General features: G+C 37.7%; 1 protein-coding gene across 2 annotated transcripts; it reads right to left on the bottom strand.

The window, feature by feature from the left end:
- Positions 1-497: 497 nt before the first annotated feature.
- tmem51b (transmembrane protein 51b) lies at positions 498-14,488 on the bottom strand. 2 transcript variants are annotated; one of them, XM_038269415.1, is made up of 3 exons: positions 14,223-14,488; positions 8,246-8,663; positions 1,956-2,397 (listed from the first exon to the last, which is right to left on the bottom strand). In XM_038269415.1, exons 2-3 carry the CDS (start codon positions 8,644-8,646, stop codon positions 1,956-1,958), a joined length of 843 nt encoding a protein of 280 aa, XP_038125343.1. In that variant the 5' UTR covers positions 8,647-8,663; positions 14,223-14,488. The 2 variants fall into 2 exon arrangements, with proteins under 2 accessions (XP_038125344.1, XP_038125343.1); XM_038269416.1 differs by lacking the exon at positions 14,223-14,488 and having other exon boundaries at positions 498-2,397; positions 8,246-8,646.
- Positions 14,489-14,531: the final 43 nt, after the last annotated feature.

Genomic DNA, 14,531 nt, shown 5'->3' with positions numbered 1-14,531 from the left:
CTTTATTAGAAATTTTATTTTATAAATCTGATACATTATTCTACATTCCTAAGAATTTTAATGCTAAATTTTTATTTACTGTAAACCAAATATTGTAAATACCAGAAACAAAGCTTAAAACTAATATGTCAACTTAAAAGAAATTTTCAATAACATCTAGATTCATTAGGATGACTATGGGATATCCATATATACACACAATTCAATTAATTAACCTTTTTTTTTTTATACAAATGTAAAGAAGTGTCACGAACACTTATTCAGGCTTTGCAAAACTCACATTTTACACATTTATTAAGTCCAGATGGCTACCTTCAAAATGCACTTAATATTTAGATTAGTAAACACTTTTGAGTAATTTCATCTCAATGTGAGAAAGTCTAAAGCAGATGAATTATGTCAAAAGCGTTGAATAAGGCACTCCTTAATCTATCAACTGAAACTGGAAAGTATAAAACAAAATTACAAATTTAGCAAGAAATGATTACCTAAGCCAGCAGATTAAAGAAATAATTTATCAATCAGAGAAGCAGCCAAAAGACACCATGGTGTGGCAAGACAAAAACAGTAAAGTTAGGAGTTGCTTAAAAGCAGTTTAGGAGAGATGGCAAACATGTCGAAGAAGAAACTCTGGTTAGATGAGACCAAAAATAAACTTTCTGGTAAGTGTAAGGGGGAAAAAAAGAGCACATATTCCAACAATGTTAGGTGTTAGTGCCAGTAAAAAAAAAAAAAAAAAAAAAAAAAAAAAAAAAAAAAGTTTACAAAAGAATTGAGACAGTGATATTTCACAAAAAAACTAAACCAGCTGCAGGAAACATTCCTCAATGTTGGAGCAACACAAGATAACTAAATAAAAAAATCTAACAAAACCTTCAACCTTTTAATGTAGGTCACTGTTAAAAAAAGATTATAAAAGAAAAATTTGACATTTCACAATGCGCTTTCACATTAGAATGTAGCCACATCACAGTGAGAATAACATTCTTACCACTAGAGGGCGGCAAAGTTACCAAAATAATCTAAAGTGAAGTAAACTAAAACATTTTATATGGAAGGAGAAAAAAAAATTATAATGAAAAAACTAAAGTTTTGAGAGTTAATTTTACTACGCAAAAGTGAAACAGAATTTGTATTTTATAGATATATATACACAGTTTACAGGTACACCATGCAAATTATGAAAAAAGTAGACTTAAAAGTACAATAGTTAAGCATTAAAAAGGTATTACTACCATCTGCAACATACATTTACAGAAAACCTAACAGAAACAAATCTTTTTATTTGCCACCATTTCTTAAAAATATTTAAAACAGTTATACATACTTTAAGGTTTAAAACATTTATATATATATATATTAAAAAAATGTCTCAACCTGTATTACTTACACAAGTTTAAAATTAAAGCTTTTCCCTCTTCTAATGTCTATATGAATGACAACATTTTTACTAAGTTCTTTTAGATAAAAAGATTAAGAGTTATCACCGTACTAACTAAATCTCCATACTCACATTTTTGTCACAGTTGTTTTATATCTCAAACCAAACATCTACCTGATAACTGATTTTAAATTTCTGACTGGATCAAAACATACAGTTTCATTTGACATAACAGAGCAACAACATATTGTGTTTAGAGGCATTTTATTCAAATAATAAATAAAACTGAAATGCGGTCCTCTACTTGACACAAGTTACATTTAAAAAATGGTTACCTTTGGTCAGAGGTGTTAAATATTAGCCAATCGGGAGCTTTGTGGATAAAGAGGTCTGTCAGAAACTTTTTCATTTCCGGAGTGCCTCTGCCTCCATCATCCTGCTCAACTGGCACATCTACCTACTTCATGGAGCTCTTACAGGCTCTCAGAAATATTACCAGCAGTCCTCTAAATCCATTAGAAAATTTCATAGATTTTAATCAGCCATTGACCAAACGGGAAAGAAGAATGAGCCATTACTGTAATTCAGGCAGCTTGTTCTCGTACCCTGGGGGTGGAGTGATGGGTTCAATGGTCACTGGGTTCTGTGTGGGGGTGCGGATCTGGAGGCGAAAGTCTTTCAGGTGCAGTTTGTCTGACTTTATCCGTCTTACTCTGAGGGGCTTCAGCAGTCGGCTGGCCCGGCTGGCGCTGCGTGTCGGCAGGCTGGGTTGTGATGTGAGGCTGGAGGGCTCTGCAGGGGGCTGAGCACCAGCTGGGGCTTGGTCATTCAGAGGGCTGTTCTCCGTGGAGTTGTTAGCAGGCTGTGATCCCTCATTTTCTACAGCTGCAAGGATGTCCTCATAGGACGGTAGCTGTGAGGTGCTCTGCCTCAGGTTGCTCTGGCGAACGGGGTAGTTGCCACTGGCAACAACCTCCTCATAACTTGGCACGTTATACGCCTCTGGGTCTACAGTCCTAGAAAAGGATGACATAGGTGAGCCTCAATCAGAGAGGTCTATAAGAATAAACAGATCAATAAACAGCCAACATTACTCATTTACAAACATCACAGTTTAAACGTACTTCATGAAAACATTTGCTAGATCTCACCTCTGGTTTTACTGGACTTTTTAAAAAAATAATGGCAACAAAATTACTGCAGAGATTAATTTAAGAACTGATATCAACCTAACCTTTTACATGATTATCTTGATAACAAACACTACTTTCATCAAAAGCAGCATTCCGTGTGACTTTTTCAGTTTACTGTTTTAATATGATGATGCACACAGAAGTGAGTGCTTGATTGCATAACCATTGATTTTTGAAAGCAAGGGTGACTCAATTCTTTTTTCCTCTGTTTTACTACCAAGAATCCAGAACCTAGCCTCTATGCTTCTTTAATCCGTATAGAAAGTCTTACATTTTCTTTTAGAGATCAGAGGCCTTTTTCCATTATTTTCAGATAGTATGTGAAGATTACCAGAGTAATTTCACCGTGAACCAGTGCTGTACACATGGACAACAACAATGTACAAACTTAAAGCTGCTGCACTGCTTACTACAGAAACAGCGTTTGTTAGACAAGAACATTCTCCCCAAGTGATTAAAATGTAGATATACTTTGAAGTCAAAAGCAGGTAAAAGCAATTCAAGGGTTGTAATTATACTTTTTTTTTTCGAGCATAATTTGAAAAATACAGTAAACGAGACACCAAAGTTCCAATCCCAGATGTTTAATCAAGCAATACCAGTTTGACGCATTATTTAGACCAGTGTCATGCTATAATGACAGCCATAACATGGCAGGGAAACTGACTGAATATTTGTCAGGTGAGTAAAAATTCCTGTAGAAATAGTGATATAAAAAGGAGCATCACTTTACTGAACTGGTATTTCAGCACCTTCTAATTTAGGCCTCAATTTTAAGCGGTTTCTGGGCTTTTTCTGAACACTCAAGAGCTTGAGAGATCTTGATTTGGACAGAAAACAATGATATTAAGGATCCAAACACATATTCGGAAAGGATAAAGAACATTGACATATCATTGTGGGCATGCTCTAAATTGATACCAGTAAACATAGCCCGCTTATCATTCAACTGATTTTAGTTTGTGCACAAAAGTTGGAGATAATCCACAATGTATCGCATATTGAAATACATCTCGCATCCCACAAGTTTGTTAGTGGATGCATTTTAAAGTGCATGCCTTCAAATTTTTGAAGATAAATATCTCAATTAACTGTTACACAACTTGAAGCATTGACAGGTAAAACACTGACATATATATTTTTTTTCTGAAAATGAAAAAAAGCAATTTTTTAAAATACAGCTGGTTTGGCAGGATACAGGTTTAGTTTACTACACTTGTTGCTCCTGGTAATGACAACGTGGGAAACTTTATGTCAAAAGAACAGGTATGTTGATGCTATAGGTCTTTATGAAAAAATGGTTTCCTTTGGTTCATTGTGACAAATGTGTGTCCAGGTGTGCCAAATTATTTTTTCTACCATTTATTTGACCATGAAAAAGCACATTTTCTTATATTATAGGCTACAAATTTTCATTTAAGCAAATTTTTTTTATAAAGGGGACAAAGGCAAGTGTGCCGTATCCCACAGTGTAAGCTGATATCTCTCAATCTATTGGCTCTCTCATCTTACGCATGAAAACAGACCAGGAAGGATTGCTGACCACCCATTAAAACAATGGGTGAGACATCAGAACGTAAGGTGGTTGAGAAGAAAAGTGGGCATGTACAAAATGGACTGTTAAGGTGCATTCACACCGAAAGTGGTGTCTGCGGTAGTGGGCAGTGGATTTCAAATTATCCCTATATAAACTGGACCTGCAAGAGCGGTGAAGCCGCCATTGGTGAGCTCCATGTGGTGAGAGTGGTCAATGACAAAGAAAGGCAGCATAGACAGAGGTTTTCTTTAGTCAGAATGAATACATAGAAAATGCTGACAAAGGTTGAGATAAGGAATGATTTTAACAGATTTTTATGTGGCTTTCACAAAAGACGACTTAATTTGGCCCTAGAGTAACTGTTCATTGCCCTCCCTTATTTCTAGCACAGTCCCTGGCCTGTCGCTGCCTTTCCCCAGCATTGGTCCTCTTTGTCTAGCTACACTATATTGCCAAAAGTATTTGCTCACCCATCCAAATTATTGGAATCAGGTGTTTCAATCACTTCCATGGCCACAGGTGTATAAATTCAAGCACCTAGGCATGCAGACTGTTTTTACAAACATTTGTGAAAGAATGGGTCGCTCTCAGGAGCTCAGTGAATTCCAGCGTGGAACTGTGATAGGATGCCACCTGTGCAACAAATCCAGTCGTGAAATTTCCTCGCTCCTAAATATTCCACAGTCAACTGTCAGCTGTATTATAAGAAAATGGAAGTGTTTGGGAACGACAGCAACTCAGCCACGAAGTGGTAGGCCACGTAAACTGACGGAGCGGGGTCAGCGGATGCTGACGCGCATAGTGCGAAGAGGTCGCCAACTTTCTGCAGAGTCAATCACTACAGACCTCCAAACTTCATGTGGCCTTCAGATTAGCTCAAGAACAGTGCGCAGAGAGCTTCATGGAATGGGTTTCCATGGTCGAGCAGCTGCATCCAAGCCATACATCACCAAGTGCAATGCAAAGCGTCGGATGCGGTGGTGTAAAGCACGCCGCCACTGGACTCTAGAGCAGTGGAGACGCGTTCTCTGGAGTGACGAATCGCGCTTCTCCATCTGGCAATCTGATGGACGGGTCTGGGTTTGGCGGTTGCCAGGAGAACGGTACTTGTCTGACTGCATTGTGCCAAGTGTAAAGTTTGTTGGAGGGGGGATTATGGTGTGGGGTTGTTTTTCAGGAGCTGGGCTTGGCCCCTTAGTTCCAGTGAAAGGAACTCTGAATGCTTCAGCATCCCAAGACATTTTGGACAATTCATGCTCCCAACTTTGTGGGAACAGTTTGGAGCTGGCCCCTTCCTCTTCCAACATGACTGTGCACCAGTGCACAAAGCAAGGTCCATAAAGACATGGATGACAGAGTCTGGTGTGGATGAACTTGACTGGCCTGCACAGAGTCCTGACCTCAACCCGATAGAACACCTTTGGGATGAATTAGAGCGGAGACTGAGAGCCAGGCCTTCTCGTCCAACATCAGTGTGCGACCCCACAAATGCGCTTCTGGAAGAATGGTCAAAAATTCCCATAAACACACTCCTAAACCTTGTGGACAGCCTTCCCAGAAGAGTTGAAGCTGTTCTAGCTGCAAAGGGTGGACCGACGTCATATTGAACCCTATGGATTAGGAACGGGATGTCACTTAAGCTCATATGTGAGTCAAGGCAGGTGAGCAAATACTTTTGGCAATATAGTGTATATACAAGGAAGTACCCCTGAATGCAACCTTTATCCGGACCGGCTCTGGATGAACCAAAGTCAACTACTTTTTCAGATTTTTCAATAATTTGTGATCTTCCCAAGTCGATTCAGAATTTATGCGTCAAGAAAAAATTATCAGCAGTGTGTAATTTTACTTTTCCCCTATATGAAATGCAACATTAAATTTCCCCTATTGTGAAGCGATTTTGACAGGAAATGCTATGGGGTTGCCAAGGGTAATTGCAGATCCAAATTGAAGGATCCAGGAGGCTGATGAACTTCTAAGTCTTGTGAACAATCATTCCATCCAATAAATAAGGTTAACTGTTATATTCAGTGACAGCACAAGAATGTCATATATTATACAATAATTGTATATTTGGAAATGAGTGCAGCACTAACCTCTGGTCAGATTGTGACATCATGAACAAGATTAGAAATAATTATAAACCAAGCCAGCAGAAACAAACGTTTTACCCACACAAATCTGCACGAAAGTAGGACTAAAGGTGTAGACCACTTTGGATAAAACTTGGGCTTAATGTGATTGCTGCTAATTTGTCTTGAACTATCTAAGTTTCGAGTGTAGCTATTGCTATTGAAAAGTATGCCGACACTGGATCGGGTTCAGTCGCTCCGTCCCCCGCTGTGAAATTAAGCGAAACTTAATATTAAATTGGTAAAATCAAAGGCCAACTTCAAGTGGAGATAATATATATATGTATATATATTTTTATTATCATTATATTTTTTTTTATTTGCACATATACATACGACGAGAATTAGGCCCAGGTTAGAGATTTTTTATTTTTTTCATTTTTTAATTTTAAGAATATTGTAACAATGTGTCGTACCATTACGAGAATTAAGCTTTACGCTCCGACCGGCGCCACCAAACAGCAGCTTGTGTCCACTTTGACATACTACCCAATTTGATGCTGGTGTGCAAAAAAGATTATCTTATTTGTCAAACCAGAGCTAAGGTATAACTTCACATAATGCTGGAAATTCCTCATTTTAGTGAAGAAAAGCTTCTTGTAAAGGGCTGGTTATACTCCTGCAGCAGTGTGTCGCAGTGAGCTAGTTGCAGGTATGACGCAGACAGTTTTGATTTATGCTCAATATCGAAGCGTGGTCTGCGCTATTTTATTCCACATCAGAGATGGCAAAAGTACTCACTTTCCGTACTTGAGTAAAAGTACAGATACTTGTGTTAAAAAATACTCTGGTAAAAGTGGAAGTACTAATTAAACTTCTTTACGTTGCCTACATTTTAAATGGATGTCTGCCAATAGGACTAGATCTCCGTTGTGTTAATTTTCAATCATCTCGTCGTCCATACTACTATGCTAACGCCACCGCCACCAAGCTGCAATGATTTGCCGCGAATGAATACCGCCGAATCTGTCGATTAATCTTGTAGTGGTGCGTCAAATGCAACGTAGATTCCCATCCAATTAGATTGAATTTGGTGTTGATGACATGAAAAATAATAACGGTAACTCCATTGAAATGATTCAAAACTAAAGTAACGAGCCAATTTTTTTAAATGTAAGGAGTAGAAAGTACAGATATTTGTGTAAAAATGTAAGGAGTAGAAGTAAAAAGTCGCCATAAAAATAAGTAGTAAAGTAAAGTAAAAATATCAGAAAAATCTACTTGAGTACAGTAACGAAGTATTTTTACTTCATTACTTCCCATCTCTGTTCCACACCACAACGCAAAAGGGGAAAATCACAAACTAGCTGTGGGTCTAGATACGGCCAAGGGCAGTGAAGAAAATTAGGGCAAGTTTGTCCAACAACAGAGGGACATGAGGGCGATGAAGAGCGGGGAGCCAGGTGGAAAAAGGGTCCCAGCATTTTCGCGCACATCGCTCTTCTAGCTAGTCCAACTTCATAAGTCGTTTTCCGCAATTGCGGTCATACAAACAAAACAAGTCGGTAAGGTACCAAAAAGGAGATACGCAAGAGTAGAGCTGATGTAGATTTGACCGATCAGAGGCCTCCTGTCTGCGGTCACCTACAATTTGGGAGAGGTGCAGCAGAGTGTCTGCGGAGGGGGCGGGCACGTCTCTGCGTTCACTGCGACACCTTACGTAGATGACCTAGTTTCAAAGTATAAATCAGCCTTAAGAGTTGTCATAAAACAACTTTTTCTCATAATTTTAGGGCTTTATTCTCTTAAAATTACTAATTTATTCTCGTTTTTTTTAAGACTTTATTCTCATTTTTTTATGACTTTATTCTCAAAATAGAAAAAAAAAATCTCTAGCCTGGCCCTAATACTCCATCATATATATAGACTTCTTGCCCAATTACATTATCAACATTTGGTGAAGCAGGGGGAGCTAAAATCAAACGATATAGAAGTGAATAGTATGTATAACACTAGATATCACAAGCATATAATGAGACATCTGTGCAGAGTCTTCACTTACGGCTGTTCCACTCCTGCGACGTGGTCCATGAAACCTTCTCCTGTTGTCGCTGACTGGTTTTGGTTTCGAGCTCTCCTCTTACTCCTCAAACCAAGGCATATAGACAACAGCAGCATGACAATCCCAACTCCAACGAGCACCAATGCCACCGATGAGGATTTGCTGCGATCTGTGTTGTCTTCTTCTTCATCATCATCAGGCTTAGTACCTAAGGAAGTGGAATTTGTAGAACCTGACAATGCATCCTCAGGTATCACAGTCCAGACTATCATGACGATCCCAAGGGCGATGAGTCCCACTCCCAGGGCACACAGGGCATAGTGGGCACCTGAACCTCTGGTTTCAGAGCTGGATCTGTTTGGACGGTTGTTGCCCCCACAAATACTTGGACTGGAACACATACTGGCAGCACAAACTGCTGTAGGAAACAAAAAAAAAGGTTGTTTAGAAGACATTAAAGATAATTCTTTCTAAAGTTATACCTAATCACATGATCTAAATGCCATCCAGATAAGGGGTTTTAAAATGAGTGTGGTGTGTCATTGGACAGGCTCTGATAACACTTCAAAGTGAGTCTTCTCCCCAATGAAGCAAATCTTACTAGCTGTAATTAATGTGTAACAGCTGGTATGTTATTAAAAGCAGGCATGGGTCTGCAACGGGCAGTCCCAGAACCACAGGTAACTCTCCAGACCTTCCTCAATGGATTTTAATGACTATTTAAAACAGATAAAGTATTTAATGGAATAATTGCAATATAATCATCTTATAGAGAAAATATTACAATCCTTTGTTTGCAAGATTTTAGTTTTTCTTTATTTTCAGACCTTAAAATATAATAAAATTAAATGACAATAGCAAATATTTATCCATTGTATATACATTTTTTCTTTTTTTGCTAAAAGCTCATAATAGGTATGGCGCTAAAATTCTGAATGCAAAAATGGTTCTTTGTATTGTAAAGGTCTGAGCACTCCAAACTGCAGGAACTGCGGCTACAGGATAATTTTTTTAATCACAGTACTCCAAAGTTACAATTCTAAAGAGAACTTAATGATGTAAATAAATATGGGAAAAAATGTAGATAAAGTTAGTAAAATTATGACAGCCAAATTAATTCTCTTAATTCCTAATTAAAGATTAACCTGCAGGCACTGATTATCACCGTAAAAGGCATAATGAAAGTCTTTTAAAAATATATATACAGATTCCTTGATTAATTTATGTGTTGGTAAGGGGATTTTTTGTCTTAAAATTTTTATGAAAAACATAAAAAAACAAAACAATATTTTTAACAATATACAAAATATCTAATCAATATGAAAGATTTAATACTTTTTTGTAAAATAAAAAAAACAACTCCATCTAAAGTTGTCAACATTGAAGATATGTCTTTTTTCATGTGCTAATATAGTTCGTCTGCATTACATCAGTGTGGGGAAAAAAGGGGGGACACATCTGTGGGGCGCACAGAGAAATAATTTTTCTCCTTACAACAATTCTAACAATTACTTTGAACGTTTTCTTAATAAGCAAATTTAAAAAATACATTGTTAAATTCCATGTGAAAAACATATTTGATATAAGACACAGAATGTTATGCACAGTATTGATATACCATTAAGCTATGATAAAGCAACACTAGAAACATTTAACCAAATTATTTGTTTTACTATTAGGTTTTAAATAGACTGTAAAGCATAACTGCAGTAATGCATATGAATGAGAAAGGAAAAAATGAATGACAGGCATGTCTAGAAATTAGGTCTATTGTGACATATTCACAAGGATCAGTTGACCTCAGTGTTGATCAGACTAAATGGAAATGTGTCTTAAGTCTTAAGCAAATCATACATAATTTATAATTAAGAGCTATATAGTTTATGACCACTTATTTTTATAAGATACTAAATTAACAAAAAGTGAAATCCAGTATATTTGTCATTGTTTTACATGACAGGATTCTTTTAAAAATTATTTTCGAAATAAAATCAAATGACTGGGTGATGAGAAGCTGTGGCAATATTTTGGTGACACAGTCAAACCCAGCATTATTTGCGCACTGTGCTGATTTGGATTTAGAATTACTTCCATTCAACCACAAGCATTGTATTGAAAGTAAGAGATGGGGATCTCAAAAAATATAATATATAGGAGCATTATTGTTGAATTAAAAACAAAAAATTCGGTTTTCCTGAAACTGTTATAACCCAAGTTCTATTTTATTTTTAGCTCCATCAACACATTCAGGGCAGGAAAATTACCTTAAACCTTAATCCTTTATATGACACTCAGTGAAATACTTTGAAAATCTACATTTCTAGCCAATAGTGTTATTGGAATCGAGGACAAGACCTTATTACCTTTGTAACATTTTGATGGCAGAAATGTCAATGTAATAACAAGAATAGGGCTGGGTAAAAAAAAAAAAAAAAAAACGATTTTGAATAGATTCCTTTACATTTTTGGAAAATCGATGTCTAGGGAATGAGATCGATTCATTTTATAGTGACCCGCGTGACGTTAATATTCAAATAAGCAGGAAAGATGCACTCAAGATTACATCAAGCCAGACAGCTGCAAAAATACCCAATAGGTTGACTGAAGACATTAACAAATGGGGGCTGACCAGCAAACACCCTGTAGTTGTTAAAGACAACGCTTCAAATATGGTTTGTACGGTGGAGATAATGCAGCTCATGGATTTCTGTTGTGTCCCATGTGCTTGCTCTAGTGAAGCTTCACTTTTTCACTTTTCACAAATAAGTTTGCACTTTTGAGCCAGTTAGTGTCACATATCATGTTTAAACTGTCTGATTTACAAGTGTGCACTTTGTGTTTAATGTGACAGGAAAAAACAAAATACATGAGTATTTTAAAAAACTGTTGAACCACTTTCATTATTGTAAAAACAGATCGAATCGAAATGAATCGATTTAGAACCGTATGAATCAAAATCGATTCGATTCAGGACTTTGGCGAAAATACCCAGCCCCAAACAAGAAACTCCAACTTGCCAGAATATATTAAGAAAAATAACAAAAGTGCTTCTATAAGAAATTCATGAAAAACACTGCGAGTGAAAGAAACACATTCTTTGGTCCAACATGACCTTAGAGGCATTAATGCTTATACTGGCAATTACATCTTTTTAGATTATAAACCTAAATATAATTGTTAACTATGCTTATTAACTTTTTAACTTTTCATTTAGCGTTTTACCTTTTTAGACTTAATTTACAGTAGGTAATCCAAGGGCTCATCTAATTGGTCAAATGCCAAAATAAGATATACAGCCATGTAGCAATATCTTTGCTGAATGGCTTGAAATAGATCTTGTGTTTCTAGACCTCAACGAGGGCCTGGGGGGGCTCCATTTGTAAGGGGAATGCAAGTGATCAAAAAGGGTAATATGTCCAATAAAGGGTTAATCTGTCGGAGGTATACATGCATTTGGATTTTGACTGTTAACAGGCAAAGAAAAAAACTGCTTTTGATAATAAAGTTTAAAAAGTAATAAAAACTGAAACTAATATTCAATAAGTTCTGATGGGGTTATTATTCAGCCTAATAAGGCTCGGGCACAGCGCGTTGCATTCTGGGTACGCCGCCATATTGGTAGCTAGTTGCTACGGTAAACAAAGACCTAAAACAGCATAGAGACAGAGCAGAAAGACGAGTAAACAGCGATGTTAAAAGCGAAGAAAGGATGCGGAATATACCGAGACACACTGCAGAGGGAAGCCAGGGACCGTTATCTGCAAAAGATGGGCTTCATAAACGGACTTGATCCCTATGAAGTAGAAAGCAAGGAGTGGTGCGTTGGGGAAGAATTTCTACCGCCGTTGCGAGGGAGGACGTATTTTCGTATCTAGTGTGTGGCGTCAGTGCCTACACACATGAAGAGTTTCGCTGCTACAAGTCGCTAGAGGCTTACAAACAGCTGACAGATGGAAAAGTTCATGACATGGAAGTTATCAAGCCGAATGAGAACACAGTCATCAGAGCCAAGGTAAGCTACCGTCTCAACATGGTGTGGTGTTTGTTGTGGTGATAAGACTAGGTGCTGGCACTAACGTAAAACATCAAAAATGTATCTACTGGCTTTCCTGGTGAAACAACCAAAACTATTAACCCTATTATAAACTATTAATGACAAAATAAACAGAGTAGGACAACTGTTTTGTGTTTCAGTGGACCTGGCTAACCCTCTGGAACACAACCCTACTTCAGCTCATGCTACATGCTACAGATCAGCCAACAACGGTTAACTTGAAATGATACATGAATAAAAACAGTATGTTCTGTAACTTACCAGAATGAAAATGCCGGGAACACACTCTCATGGACACAGGGATTGAGTTGAAAGTTATATTTGGCCGTCTTACAGCAGCGACCCATGCTAGCCGGCGACTCTTTGTTATGGAGGACATTTGTTTTCCATTGAGACGCTTCCAGGTTGGAAAACGGTAAAAAGACAATCCATTTGGGATTTTTTTCCCCGTCCAGTCACAGCTTGCGCTACTACACCCTACGACACAGCAACGGGCGACCATAACGACAGCAGAGGTAAAATGAAACGGCAAAAAACTAAGCAAACTACTAGCAGAAGAAAGCTAGTCCTTACAGGCGCGAAGTCAAAGTGTAAACAGTGGGCTGACCAGCTATCAATATGGCTGCCGCGCAACGTGTAACGTCATGTGCCCGAGCCTTATAATGGAGACAGGGTTTTGCAGAACATCTTCAATTAATAAATTATATTTTTTTTATCTGACAAATGAAGATGATTTACATTAACTGACATTCATTTCCTTAAAACAAAACCCAAAGAACATCAGTGGCGCAATAACTCAGTTTGTTGTGTGGGCGTTCTAACACACTTTACTCAATTTACCAGGTAGTGTCTTCCTAAATAAATCAAGTTTTGACTTTGTATTTTTAAATACATCATTAATCAATTAAAACAGAAAAGGATTAGAGCCACAGAAAAAATAAAAATTCTGACTTTAATCTCAGAAATTTGGATCTTAATGTAGATGGGCACCATTAAGGAAGAGATGTGGGAGCCCTCAGCTTCACTGACAAAGATATGAGTTGTTTGGGAGGGCCAGTAACACATTGGTGGAAAATGACGAAATTAGGTGACTTTTTTCATGCCCGAGGGGTCCCTGGTGATGCGATTTCATTAATGGAAGAGTAGAAGGTGATTAAAACAAGAGAGCTAGTTTAGTCTCTAAAATACACATGGCTACAGCTTGATGCTAACATGTTTGTTAGTTGTCAGAATTCCGTCAGAATTCTGAGATTTAAATTAGAATTTTTAAATTAAAGTCAGAATTCCGAGATTAAAGTCAGAATTCTGAGATTAAAGTCAGAATTCTGAGATTAAAGTCAGAATGCTGACTTTTTTTCTCATATTATACTGGAATAAAAGTTAAAAATCAGATAATTAAAAAAAAAAAAAATCAGTGGCCCTAATGCTCTTCCATGCATTGTAAATTGTGATAACATTTGGTCTAGTTTGAACGAAAGGAGCCCAGCTGTGTCTGTCTGGCATTAACTAGTTCCCGGTTGCTTGTTCCAGGCCTGTCTGACAGCGTGCATGGGCGTCACCTGCTCCATATTAGTACATTTCCAGCCTTAAAAAAAACTGCCTCTGCTGCAATAAAGTTTTAACTGACTTTCTGCTTTTAAGAGTAAAAACAAAAACAAAACAAAACATCTCTCCACAAATGAGACGGTAAAGGTCCTAAAGTTAGTGATCCCTGTCCCTTTATAAAGCGCTCCTCTACCTGTTTTAGTAAAGTAGGAAGGGACCACAAGCTGACCCACCTTGTCTGACAGGCTCGAGAACATCTCAGTTCTTCTGTTTACAGACACCAAACTAATTGAGTGACTCTTTAACAACGCGGTGGTGCCTTAAAACATAAGTAAAGTCCGAAGCTGTCCAGGTTTAAAGGTGTAGAAAAGGCCTTACCTTTTCACCGCTCACTGCCCAAGGACTTCCCTCTTCATCGGGCAGTTACCTGAATCCCGCAGGTGTTTTTTCAGGAAGTCCAAATTAGAACGAGAAGCAGAAACGAGCAGACACGTCACTAACCTAGCTGTTGCGTTTGTACTTGTATAAATATATATATGTAAGTATTAATGAATATATTCCCGCTATAGTTCTCTGTGGGAACAAATGTAATAGTCAGGAACTTTGAACAAGAGGTATCCGTAGTGAGACCTCCCTTCTGCCTGTCGGTTGAATCTTTGCTCTTCTTCATGGTCCTAATGCTGCTCA

The sequence above is a fragment of the Cyprinodon tularosa genome, unplaced genomic scaffold (genome assembly GCF_016077235.1).
Source record: "Cyprinodon tularosa strain WSP-4 unplaced genomic scaffold, ASM1607723v1 ctg729, whole genome shotgun sequence".
NCBI lineage: Eukaryota > Metazoa > Chordata > Actinopteri > Cyprinodontiformes > Cyprinodontidae > Cyprinodon > Cyprinodon tularosa.
This window is presented reverse-complemented; position numbering and strand designations above follow the sequence as displayed.

Excerpts from the sequence above, each read along its gene's own strand:
- tmem51b (XM_038269415.1), bottom strand. The coding sequence starts at position 8,646 with ATGTGTTCCAGTCCAAGTATTTGTGGGGGCAACAACCGTCCAAACAGA. Across the intron at positions 2,398-8,245 it reads GTCGCAGGAGTGGAACAGCC|GACTGTAGACCCAGAGGCGT; the intron begins GTAAGTGAAGAC and ends ATCCTTTTCTAG.